The 13,123-nt window shown below is 44.8% G+C and overlaps 1 protein-coding gene across 5 annotated transcripts in view; it reads left to right on the top strand.

Moving 5' to 3' along the window:
* Positions 1-13,123, top strand: part of LIMS1 (LIM zinc finger domain containing 1) — a 159,236-nt gene that overhangs the window by 124,581 nt on the left and 21,532 nt on the right. For all 5 annotated transcript variants that reach the window (XM_082245892.1, XM_082245891.1, XM_082245890.1 and 2 more), the window contains exons 3-4: positions 5,829-5,895; positions 12,941-13,061. In XM_082245892.1, coding sequence (XP_082102018.1) covers positions 5,829-5,895; positions 12,941-13,061 — 188 coding nt within the window. The remainder of the gene's footprint in view (positions 1-5,828; positions 5,896-12,940; positions 13,062-13,123) is intronic.

Raw genomic sequence — 13,123 nt, 5'->3', positions numbered from 1 at the left:
ACCCCCGGGACACTTTTAGGGGGGGGGGTCCCCTATGTAAGTCGCCTCAGGTGCTATACCGGGTAGTGGACAGTGGGGGGAGGCCTCGGAAGGGGGTACATGGTTGCGCCTCATACCACTACCTTGGGGGGGGGGGTTTCATCTGCCGGGATGACCCCCGCCAGGGCCCCCAGGCCTGGTACTAAAGGTAGGCCTCACTAGGCCCGAGGTCACATGCTCATCGGCGCGAAGCCACCATTTTGCCATGGCCTGCAGCCTTAACAGGCCTCAGAAGCCTGCCTGGGTATCCCTATTACTTTAATGCCGGTGGCCATTTTGCTGGAGCCGGAGGCAAAACAGCACAGGAGCTTCTGGCTCTTGTGGGTGGGGGGCATTCTTTCTACCTTCTCTTCTCCATGCTGCTGATGGACCTTGCTGTGTTCTCCATGTGGTAACTGCTCTAGAGGATTTTAGTTACCCTGGCCTTTACCATCTTCAGAAGGGTTTCAGGCCTTTAGGGGGCTTAGGATTATCCCTTGGTGTAGCACTGCGTGCATCGCGATCGCCTCTTCTTAAAGAAATGTCCAGAAAAATGGACAAAGTTATTGCGGCAGCATTTACTAAGAAACTCCCTCGGCCCTAGCCCCTCGCCTGTCTCATCTCAGACCTCAGATTCTGAGGCCGGTATGGTCGCCGGGGACGCAGACCCCCCTTTTGGAAGATGCGTCCCCGCATTCAGACTTTTCTGACGCTGAAGAGGATGTTTCCACACCCGCCTTGGCACAGGAAAAGGCGCTGGTAGATGTTTTGATATCCTCAGTGAGGGACACCCTAAAAATCATGGATGCGATTTCTAAATCGCAAGGAGCCTTGGTATCCTTTGGATCCCTCAGGGCAAATAAATCTGCCAAGGTTTTCCCTTGTCCCAAAGTCTTGTCCGCCTTGGTGGAGGAACAATGGCGGCGACCTAATCGCATGCTTGCAATGCCCAAACATTTGGCTACCCGTTTTCAGGATCTTACGCAAATGGACGGTCCCCCCTCAGGTAGACCCCAGATATGCGGTATTCACAAGACCACGGTTTTACTGGTGGCAGAATCCTCATATCTCCCTGATCCGGTTGACAGACGTATTGAGGTCTTATCCCGACACCTGTATACGGTAGTGTGATCTATTCTCAGGCCTGCCCTGACTACCATTCTAGTCTCTCAGACTATGTTCGAATGGATAAAGGCTCTGAGAGAGGCACTGGCGGTAACCCAGTTACCGTCATCTACCCTGGAACTCGCTGACCAATTATCGCAGACTCTGCAATTTGTATGCGATGCTAACCTGGGCGTTCTTCCGCTCGCGGCCAGAGCGTTAGTGGTAGGTGTGCTCATCAGAAGTACGATCTGGCTAAAGTCTCGTTCCCGTCCGCCAGACAGATTTTTTCTTCCCTCCAATCTTCAGCTGTCCCCAGACCGCCTTGCGGAGCTGCAGGAAGCGTTTTGGGATATGCTGTCACAAGGCATGATTGTACCAGTTCCTCATCAGGAACGCTTTCGAGGGCTCTAATTGAACCGGTTTACCGTTTCACGGAAGGAGGGCAAATTGCGTCCAGAAATTTTGCATGTACTGTAGTCCCTGTGGTCAGAGGTGGCGTTCTTGCATCAGGGGGACCTGCTGGCCTAGATCCTTATCAAGGATGCCCATCTCCATGTCCCTATTTGCCAGGGTCATCAACGATTCCTCCTTCGCGGTGGGCAAGGACCATTTCCAATTTGTGGCGTTACCATTTGGTCTCGCCTCTGCTCCCATGGTCTTCACTAAGGTGTTAGCCCCTAGCCTGGCTCTGCTTCGACAGAGAGAAATTGTGATTCTGGGGTACCTGGACGATCCTCTTCTCTGAGCGGACTCGTCTGTGACATTGGAACAGGATTTGGAGGTCATCATTCACACTCTGAAGCAGTTCGGTTGGAATCTCAACCTTCAGAAATCTGCCCTTGTTCCGACAACCAGACTGGATTATCTAGGAATGATCCTAGATTCCGCTTCGGCAAAGGTATTTCTACCTCCTGTGAAGTTAAGGGAAGCGATTCTGTCGCTGCTGGCTTGCGATCTGGTGTCTCTCAGGTCATCTATGCAGGTGCTGGGCCTAATGGTGTCGTACTTCGAGGCCGTTCCATATGCTCAGGCCCACACGAGACTTTTGCTACAGGAGATCCTTGTCAAATGGGACAAGGATCCTCTATCCCTGGACAGTCTGATTCGTTTGAGTCAGAGATCCAAGGACTCCCTGAATTGGTGACTCAGCTCTCCGAATCTTCTCCATGGGAAATATTTCCAGTATTCTGGACGGTGGTGAATACGGATGCCTGTCTGACTGGTTTGGGGGGGGGGGGGGTGCTGGGCACCCTGAATGTTCAAGGGACCTGGACGTTTGAGGAGTCCAAGCTCCCGATCAACGTTCTGGAACTGAGAGCAATCAAGTTGTGCCTGTTCCACTGGATGGACAATCTCAAGGGGTGTTCTGTCCGAGTCCAGTCCGACAATGTCACGGCCATGGCATATGTCAATCATCAAGGGGGCATCAGGATTGCCCTGGCGGCTCTGGAGGTGTCCGAGATCCTGCGCTGGGCAGAGGACTACGTCCCAGCCCTATCCGCCGTGTACATTCCCGGCGTAGACAATTGGCACGTGAAAGTAAAAAACCATCTGTGTGCAGCGGCCCCTCCCCCAGCTCCCTCAATCCTTACCTGATCTCCCTTTGATTCAGCAATATTCACGATAGCCTCGGGACTCTCCCTCCTCATTGGCTGAGACAGCAGCAAGAGCCCATTGGCTCTCACTGCTGTCAATCACAGTCAGTGAGCCAATGAGGAGAGAGTGGGGGGCAGGGCTTATGGATGCATAGTGCAGCAGCTCAGGAGCGATCAAGCAGCGGTGCCCACAGGACAAGTAGCTTTCTCTGGGGACACTGCTCGAGAGGGAGGAGCTCGGAGCGCCGGGGAGGCTGAAAAGAGTATCGGAGCTGCTCTGTGCAAAACCACTACACAGAGCAGGTAAGTATACCATGTTTATTTTTTATTTTTTTAAATTATTAAATTAAGCTTTAATACCACTTTAAGGGCTCGTTCACTTGTGTTAATAACGAAGAACAAAGCAATGCGCATTAACGCTCTTATAGCATTGGGTTTGTGTTTTTCGTTGAAAAAGCTTTAAGAATGCTTGATAAATGTCCTTTAAAGTGTTGCTTTTCTAGTGAGAAGTGTTAAAAGGGAAGTGATGTTGAGGAAAGGATCTACTCAGAGGTGTGGTTAGGTTGTGGTGAGACAGGAGACATTTTTGTGATTTCTCTGCAAGATGGATTCGTATTCTTTGATCTCTGTGACACTTGGCCTGGCCCTTCTCTATTTTACTGAAACAAAAAGCTTTTGCCATTGACAACAATGCTCAGTTCTCCAACCAGTCACTGACAGTATTGCTGGCTTTTGTCTGCACACAGAAGTAGATGGTGTTACCACATGGCTGTTTTGTACAAACAGGAAGTGACTGGAGCTGCTCTGTCCTAGTCCTCTATTTATTCTAGTGCATTCTGTCTCTCTCCCAATGCTCAGCTAACACTTTATTAATGTTTCACTAAAACTCCGTAAATGCTCTAGATGCTAAGGTGTGGTAACAGAGCATTACTGTTGAAACCACTAGAGGTGGCTTACAAGCGTCTGCCTCATAAAAGCAACGTGCTGCTTAATTTTTTAGGATGAGACAACACGCTACCGCTCCTTTGTGAACACTGTGTGATACCATTGTTATATTCATGGCAGGTGTTGGAAGGGCAGTTATGAGGCTTTAAAATTGCTAAATAAATGCCGCATAAACACATATTGACACACATGTGAAAAAGTCCTTACTAGCCAGTGCGAAGTTCCTCTTTTTTTACGTTTTGTTCAACTAAAATACTGGCTGCCTGCACCAGGTGATAAAAAATGAATGTGTGTGTTTTAGCGAATTGACTTAAAGGAGGTCCACTGCAAAATTTGCAGCTACAAATCCTGTAGCTCCTAGCTGTAGATAGCCGGCTATGTGGCTTTTAGATTTACAGCCTGCTGTGCATGTGCAAGCCTTGCCGCACTTTGTAAATGGTCCCACAGTCTTCTGGGATTGTGACGTGTCCCAGAAGACTGCAGGGAGGAGAGGTGAACTTCAATTCGGCTACCTGTCAAAACTAGGTACCCACTCCCCCCAAACATGCCAAATCCGGAAGGAGTACTTAAAGCGGAACTTCCCTTTTTGAGCGTAGTTTCACTTTAAATGATTTATCTTTTTTGCAGCAGCCGCATTTATCTTACATTTTTAACACATGTGTGGGATTTACCACACATTGGATATTTTACTTTGATGAATTTACTTTTCTTATCTCATGCGGAATTCTTTGTTGAATTGACCACATTGACTGTAAAATTGCGGTCAGCGTAGAAGTGACCATTTACATTGACGGTCACTGCTCAAGGAACCCTTAGCAACCTTAGGAGGAACCCTAGTTGAGAAATCTTATAAAGACCACTGTTTTACCTGTTTAAATATTTCGTTTATTTTTACAACCCCAATTCCAAAAAAATTGAGACTCTGTGTAAAATCTAGATAAAAGCACAATGCAATGATTTGTAGTCTCCTAAACCCATATTTTATTCATAATGCGAAACATATCAAATGATTAAACTGAGAAAATGAACCTTTTTTAAGAAAAAAATAAGATCATTTTGGAATTGATGGCAGCAACATGTCTCAAAGTTGTGACAGGGCAACAAAAAGTTTGCAAAGTAAGTGGTACTAACCAGGAAAAGCTGGAAGAACATTTTGCAACTAATTAGGTTAATTGGCAACAGGTCAGTAACATGATCAGGGGATAAAAAGCGCATCTTAGGGAGTCAGAATTTCTCAAAAGTAAAGATGGGCAGAGGTTCACCAATTTGTGAAAAGCTTAAAAAGTCTTTAAAATTGTTGAACAATTTCAGAATAAGACTGTAAAGACTTTAAATATATAATCATGAACAGTACATAATATCAAAAGATTCTGAGAATCTGTAGAAATCTCTGTGCCTAGAGGAAGTGGCTGATCTTCAGGACCTCAGATGGCACAGTTTAAAGAACAGCCATGATTCTGTGATGGACATCACTGCATGGGCTCAGGAACACTTCCTAAAATCACGATCTGTTAACATTGTTTGCCATGTCACCCAAATATGTAAGTTAAAGCTCTATCATGCAAAGAAAAAACATATCTCAACATGATCCAAAAATGCCATAGTCTTCTCTGGGCTCATTTAAAATGGTCTGTTGCAAAGTGGAAAACTGTTCTTTGGTTGAACAAATGAAAATTTGACACTCTGTTAGGGCACCGTGTCCTTCGGACCTAAAAGGAGGACCACCTTCTCAGCACAGATGAATGTGATTATAACTGCTGCAGTCTTCAAAAGTGTGTCTAAATTCCACATTTGTGAACCCTATAAATGTGTATATAGCCTGTGCTGCCAAAAATGTGAATCAAGATTACGAACGTTTACCACTTCTAAAAGTGCAAAAAAATAAATGAGCAGCATATGCTTCCATTGAGATGATGCCTTTTTTCAGGGAAGGCCTTGCATATTTTTAGCAGGACAGTGCTAAACCACATACTGCATCTATGACAACAGCATCGCTTCATAGTTGAAGAGTTAAATAAAATACGGGTTTGAGATTTGCAAATCATTGTGTTTTTGTTTTTGTTTTTATTGTTGATTTTTATAGTGTCCCAACTTATTTGGAATTGGGCTTGTACATAATGGTATCGTTGTGTTAATGGTGCTAATCCAATTATGTCTCTACAGTTTGAGGGTAGAAAGTACTGTGAACATGACTTCCAAATGCTCTTCGCCCCCTGCTGCCATCAGTGTGGTAAGTAGAAATTCTTATGTCTCTACAGTGAACAATGAAAGTAAAATGAAAATTGACGGTGAATTCTTTATCTAGTAGTAAATGTTACCCTGCTTTTAGTATTTTTGCTTTATAACAATGCTTGCATTATATGGATGCTTGCATCTAACCTCGGTCACTGTCTGGAGTTTGGAGTTTGAATGGTCTCTCCATGTTTACATGGGTTTTCTGCAGGTGCTCTGGTTTTTGTGCACAATCTAAAAAGATACTGGTAGGTTACTTGGCTTCCACCCAAAATTACCTCTAGCGTGCATGCGGGAAAGATTGTGGGTTGCTTTAGTAGGGATGTATACAAACAGTTTGTAATCTATAGATTGCTGTGTAAAATGCCGTGGTAATAAATACAGGAAATAATTTGGTGTACGTATGGGGTTTACTGCCCCTGCCTTTCAACCTCATCTGCACATTTAAGTGTTCACCAAGGTGCTGGAATCAGTAGTAGCTCTGTTGTGCTCTTGTGGCATCCTTATTGTGGGATCCTTAACCTCCTGTGGAAGAATCAGTTGGTGTGGGCTCCTTCTGACAACAAAGCTATGTCTGTCCAGACATACAGCAGTACAGTTGAATCCTGAACCTTCAGAAATCATTACTGAAACCGACTCTTTATTTGGAGAATCTAGGTCTAGTCCTGGACAGTTCAGGCCAGAGTGCTTCTTCAACAGTGGAAACTTCAGACACTTTTGTATGAGAGTCCTAGGTTTGATAGTAGCTTTCATCGAGGCATTTCCATTTTCTCGGTTTCATGCCAGAACTCCACACTGCATTATTCTTCTGTTATGGGGCAATTTATTTCCTGGACAGACCTATTTTGTTTGACACCAGGGATCAGGTTATCCCTGGCTTGGTGGCTCAGGAATCTAGCTTTGGAACTGGTAGTCCTTTCTTCCAGTCTTTACAAAGATGTTCACAACAGATGCCAGCATGCCTGACTGGGGAGAAGTCTTGGGCAACTTGAAGGTGCTTGGTTATCCTCAGTCTCATATACCAATCAACAAACTGGAACTTTGGGCAATTTTGCTGTCACTGCAGCTTTGGACCATCCTGCTTGGGAGGTCATTCAATCCAGATTCAGTCAGACCAGATCACAGTGCTGATGAACATCAATTTTTATGAAGGAACCAAGTCTTGCCAATACTCTCCTGGGTAGAACTACATGTTCTAGACTTATCTGCCATGTACACCCCAGGTCTGGTAGACACAGACCAGGGGGATGTACCCTGCAGGTGGGGGATGCAGGATGTGTACCCCCTGGCCTTCAGATTCAACATCAAACTGGATATTTGTGGCTAGGTACAAGGACCCTCGAACAGAAGAAGCGGATGGAATTAAGTACACCCTGAAACTCCTTCCTTGGTTCCTTCACAAGATCGAGATGGAAGGCACTTCAGGAAATGTTATAGCTGCAGACTGGTCTAAGCGGATGTGGAATTATGCCCAGTTTGTCCAGATCTTCTGTCTCAAGGACATCATTAATTGGTGATCCCCACTATGCTAAGAGTTAGGCCCTGCAGGAAGTACACTTTCTATCACCACACATGGAAGGCCTTACTGCGCCTCGCTTTTTTTCAAATGTGCCTTGACCAAATTTTGTCCCTTAGCACCATCAAGAGTCAGATCTTGGTTCTTGCAATCTAGTTCTAAAGACTGCTGGCTTCTCATTCTTTAAAGACTTTTGAACAGGGTGTCTCCCATGTGGTTAATTGCACTGCTGAGCGGACATCACAAATAGCCACGTATAATCAAAAATTATGTGTAATATACAGTATAAGATAGATATAGATATATATATATATATATATATATATATATATATATATATATATATATATCAATATAATAGAGATATTAAGTTGCCCCACCCTTTGCAGCTATAACAGCTTCAACTCTTCTGGGAAGGCTGTCCACAAGTTTTAGGAGTATGTCTATGGGAATGTTTGACCATTCTTCCAGAAGCACATTTGTAAAGTCAGGCACTGATGTTGGAGAGAAGGCCTGGCTCACAGTCTGCGTTCAAATTCATCCCAAAGGTGTAATGTCGGGTTTAGGTCAGGACACTGTGCAGGCCAGTCGGGTTCCTTCACCCCAAACTCGCTCACCCATGTCTTTTAGTAGTCTACACAGCTAGTTCAGTATCACACATAAATGTATGGAATTCATTCAGGAAAATAAACTTTGGACTATGTAAATGAAGTGATGATGATGATTGGAATATGATCATAGGAGTACATCATAATTGTGCATCTGAGAGGCTTATCTGCTCCTTTGGGATATACAATGCTCTGTCCCTTGGGTTGCTTGTGAGTGCAATACTTATTTTTTCCTTAATAAATACTATTTGTTTTTAATTTGCTACACTATAGCCTATGAGTGTTTTTTTTTTTTTCTTCTTTGTTTTGCATGTCTCCCATGCAGTTCCCTTACATGCTCCTCTTTGATTCTGTGGGATCTAAAGTTTAGCTTTCTTGGGATGCCAAAAACTGCCATTGGAATATTCCCCTTTCCATTCTCATTTACAAGGTTGCATTTCTGACTGCAGTCACCTCTGTGAAGCTAGAGTTTGAGCTTGGTGACCCTATACTTAGCCTTTTCTGGTATTACACAGGGACAGGCAGTTCCTTCCCAAAGTAGTTTCAGCCCTTTGCCTAAACCAGGACATTGTTCACTTCTCTCTTTGTCTGGCTTCAGTTCATCAGGAGATGTCCCTGCTTTGTCTCTCCGGATCGTGTTCTTGTGGTTGTGGTTTTCCCACAGCTACTGCGTCCATTAGAATGTCTGACTCTGTCATTCACCATAGTCCCCATAAAGTGGAACCTGCTTCCTGTTTCACCATGTGCCAGTGGCTCCGATGGACCATCGCCCAAGCTTATGTCTAAAGTAATCCGGTTCCACCCTGTTCCTGTTAAGGTACACTCTACTAGATCAGTGAACGCTTTTTGGGCTCCCAAAAAGCAACGGTTTCCCAGTTTTTCAAGACTGCAGTCTGGTTATCTGTTTACATGTTCTCCTGTTTTACCAGGTGGAGTTCAGGCCTTTTCTGATGTCAGCTTTGGTTGTAGTGTCCTCCAGGCAGCTCTTTAAGCTACAGGCACTCTTTAGTTTTGTTTTGTTAGTATTTTGTTTGTTGTTGATTACCCCTCAGTTGGACTGTTTTTGGATGTCCCAACAGTGTCAGAATTCCTGTTTCCCTCAACGGACTAGAAAAAATAGGCATTTGTACTTACTGTAAAATCTATTTCTTAAAGCCCATTCAGGCGTGTCTATCATTATGCTCTTGGTGCTACTTTTCCATCTGAGGCATGCTGGGAGTAGAAGGGGTTATACTGGGCTGTCTCAATTTTTTTTTCGTTTTGTTATTATGGTCCGCCAGCCCCACCCCTGTACAGGGTTTCCACATACGAGGGGAGGAACATGGAGTATGGGCATGGTCCCCCAGAGAACAGGGGTCTGGTTCAAGAGGGGAGGAACATGGAGTACAACCATGGCCCCCCAGAATACGTAAGAGAAGAGGGTGTAGCGGGGAAAAAGAAAAGAAGACTTGGGTCTAGGTATTTTCAATCTCAGCAAGGCCTCCTTTTCGGAGGAGGAAAGGAAGGTACTTGAACTGGGGTTGAAATACGCTCCACCAGAAAACATCAATAAATTTGAGGCATATATGGACTTGCAGAAGTTCATGGGGAAATTAAACATAACTAAATATTATGCCAATAAAAAAGATTACCCAGCAGAATTGGATCCAGTATATAGACATAGTCCGCTAAGGAACAAATCTTTGTTTAACCCCAATTTAAGGATAACGTTTCATAACGTCCTGTTGAAGGAAAGAAACGTGTAAGGTGACCGCGGGTGGTGACGTCAGAACTGGCCGGTGACACGCAAGTGGCAGCGTATTTCCGATTTACGTTTTTTATGCTTGATTTACCTTGTACAAAAGTGAGTACAATACTGTGTTTTCTCTATCGTCCATTGACAGATGCAGCTCTCATACTACTTAGACCATTGGGTTATGCTGCCCCCTGCAGGAGTAGTACTAGGCAGGGAAAAAAGCAATTTACCATGCCCACGGGGCTGTCCCTATAGGCATAACCTTACACACCCTGCCTAGTAAAGGAGTAGGACCTAGGTTTCCTGCTGGGACTTCAGTCTGTTTTTTTTTTTTTTTATTCTTTTAAGAATATTTTGTTTTATTCATCTTTACTCACTTTGCTTGTTAGTGTTCAGGGGTTTCCTCCTGGTGATCTACAAGCAATGCCGGCTGAGGTTTTCGCACTGGATAATCTAGATCCTTAAGGTCTCCCAGCCTGGCCTACGAGCGTGAGCAGGTTATAGTCCCGCTCTACGCCTCGCCACAACGGAGCCCCTTTTTGGATGGGGACGATCCTGCGAATGGATGTCTCACTGGTATGCGATGACCTGGAACGCCCTGAGTCACAACATACCCCTCGGCTGGCAGCACTCCCACTCTGGGTGGGAGGTGGTCTGTCCGGAGCGGAGCCCACCCGGTCCATGATATGGTGAGTAAATGCAGCCCCCCCTTGTCCCTTGTTGGTCAGGGGGGGGGGACGTGGGCCCTCTCCTGGGGATAATGGGACCTGGACTTACTAAAAGATCCCCCTGGCCTGTCTGGCTACCCGGCCCTGTGCCCTGCCCCCTTCTCCCGCCCCCTGGGGGTGTTATTGTTTCGGCGCCCTGGGGGGGGGGGGCTGTAAATGGTACATTTTCCTGCTGGGTCTGGTTGTAAATCCCTTGTGGCCTTCATATTGGGGGTCCCTGACCGCATGGCGTACCATGGGCAATAGAACTTTTTTTTCCCATTAACTTGTATGGGGCAGCCATTTGGGGAAGCCATTTGACCGCACCGATTTTGTTTACATCATTTGGCACTTCAGCACTTTATGATGGAACTGCAATAATTTTCACGGCTATGATGATTGTGTGTGTGTGTGTAAAATATAATAGAAGTTTATGCTACGGTTTACACACATTAGCTTTTCATAGTGGGAGCGCATTATCTATCATACACACACACACACACACACACACACACACACACACACACACACACACACACACACACGCACACACACGCACACACGGTACAAAAAGTATTCAGACCCCCTTAAATTTTTCACTCTTTGCTATATTGCAGCCATTTGCTAAAATCATTTAAGTCCATTCTTCTTCCTCATGAATGTACACATAGCACCCCATACTGACAGAAAAACATTGACATTGTTGCAGATTTATTAAAAAAGAAAAACTGAAATAACACATGGTCCTAAGTATTCAGACCCTTTGCTGTGACACTCATATATTTAACTCAGGTGCTTTCCATTTCTTCTGATCATCCTTGAGATGGTTCTACACCTTCATTTGAGTCCAGCTGTGTTTGATTATACTGATTGGACTTGATTAGGAAAGCCACACACCTGTCTATATAAGATCTTCCAGATCACAATGCATGTCAGAGCAAATGAGAATCATGAGGTCAAAGGAACTGCCTGAAGAGCTCAGAGACAGAATTGTGGCAAGGCACAGATCTGGCCAAGGTTACAAAAAGATTTCTGCTGCACTTAAGGTTCCTAAGAGCACAGTGGCCTCCATAATCCTCAAATGGAAGACGTTTGGGACAACCAGAACCCTTCCTAGAGCTGGCCGTCCGGCCAAACTGAGCTATCGGGGGAGAAGAGCCTTGGTGAGAGAGGTAAAGAAGAACCCAAAGATCACTGTGGCTGAGCTCCACAGATGCAGTCAGGAGATGGGAGAAAGTTGTAGAAAGTCAACCATCACTGCAGCCCTCCACCAGTCGGGGCTTTATGGCAGAGTGGCCGACGGAAGCCTCTCCTCAGTGTAAGACACATGAAAGCCCGCATGGAGTTTGCTAAAAAAAAACACCTGAAGGACTCCAAGATGGTGAGAAATAAGATTCTCTGGTCTGATGAGACCAAAATAGAACTTTTTGGCCTTAATTCTAAGCGGTATGTGTGGAGAAAACCAGGGACTGCTCATCACCTGTCCAATACAGTCCCAACAGTGAAGCATGGTGGTGGCAGCATCATGCTGTGGGGGTGTTTTTCAGCTGCAGGGACAGGACGACTGGTTGCAATCGAGGGAAAGATGAATGCGGCCAAGTACAGGGATATCCTGGACAAAAACCTTCTCCAGAGTGCTCTGGACCTCAGACTGGGCCGAAGGTTTACCTTCCAACAAGACAATGACCCTAAGCACACAGCTAAAATAACGAAGGAGTGGCTTCACAACAACTCCGTGACTGTTCTTGAATGGCCCAGCCAGAGCCCTGACTTAAACCCAATTGAGCATCTCTGGAGAGACCTAAAAATGGCTGTCCACCAACGTTTACCATCCAACCTGACAGAACTGGAGAGGATCTGCAAGGAGGAATGGCAGAGGATCCCCAAATCCAGGTGTGAAAGACTTGTTGCATCTTTCCCAAAAAGACTCCTGGCTGTATTAGATCAAAAGGGGGCTTCTACTAAATACTGAGCAAAGGGTCTGAATACTTAGGACCATGTGATATTTCAGTTTTTCTTTTTTAATAAATCTGCAACAATGTCAACAATTCTGTGTTTTTCTGTCAGTATGGGGTGCTATGTGTACATTCATGAGGAAGAAGAGTAAACTTAAATGATTTTAGCAAATGGCTGCAATATAACAAAGAGTGAAAAATTTAAGGGGGTCTGAATACTTTTCGTACCCACTGTGTGTGTGTATGACACATTTTAAAGGAGAAGCATACATATAATATTTTACTATTTCACATAGTTAATTTATTATTTTCTACCACATCCATTAGCGCTGGTGTATATATACATGTATATATTTATGTACAGTATAATGTGACAGTCTCTGAATTCCTGTGTCAGCCAGTGGACTCCAGGATTTTATTATGTACAAACTCCCAATTTTTTTTTTACACAGATCATGTTTATTTGCAAAGTATAAACGAATTAATGTGTTTGTTTATTCCAAATATTTAATCTATTTCCAGGTGAATTCATCATTGGCCGTGTTATCAAAGCAATGAATAACAGCTGGCACCCTGAATGCTTCCGTTGTGACATTTGTCAGCAAGTCCTGGCAGACATTGGATTTGTGAAAAATGCAGGCAGGTGGGTGCTGGTAGTCTATGGATAGTTAGGCAAACCAAGGCTGTGCCTCATCCCTTTCTTGC

Source organism: Pelophylax lessonae, assembly GCF_965119305.1.
Source record: "Pelophylax lessonae genome assembly, chromosome: 2".
In the NCBI taxonomy this organism is placed as follows: Eukaryota; Metazoa; Chordata; class Amphibia; order Anura; family Ranidae; genus Pelophylax; species Pelophylax lessonae.
This window is presented reverse-complemented; position numbering and strand designations above follow the sequence as displayed.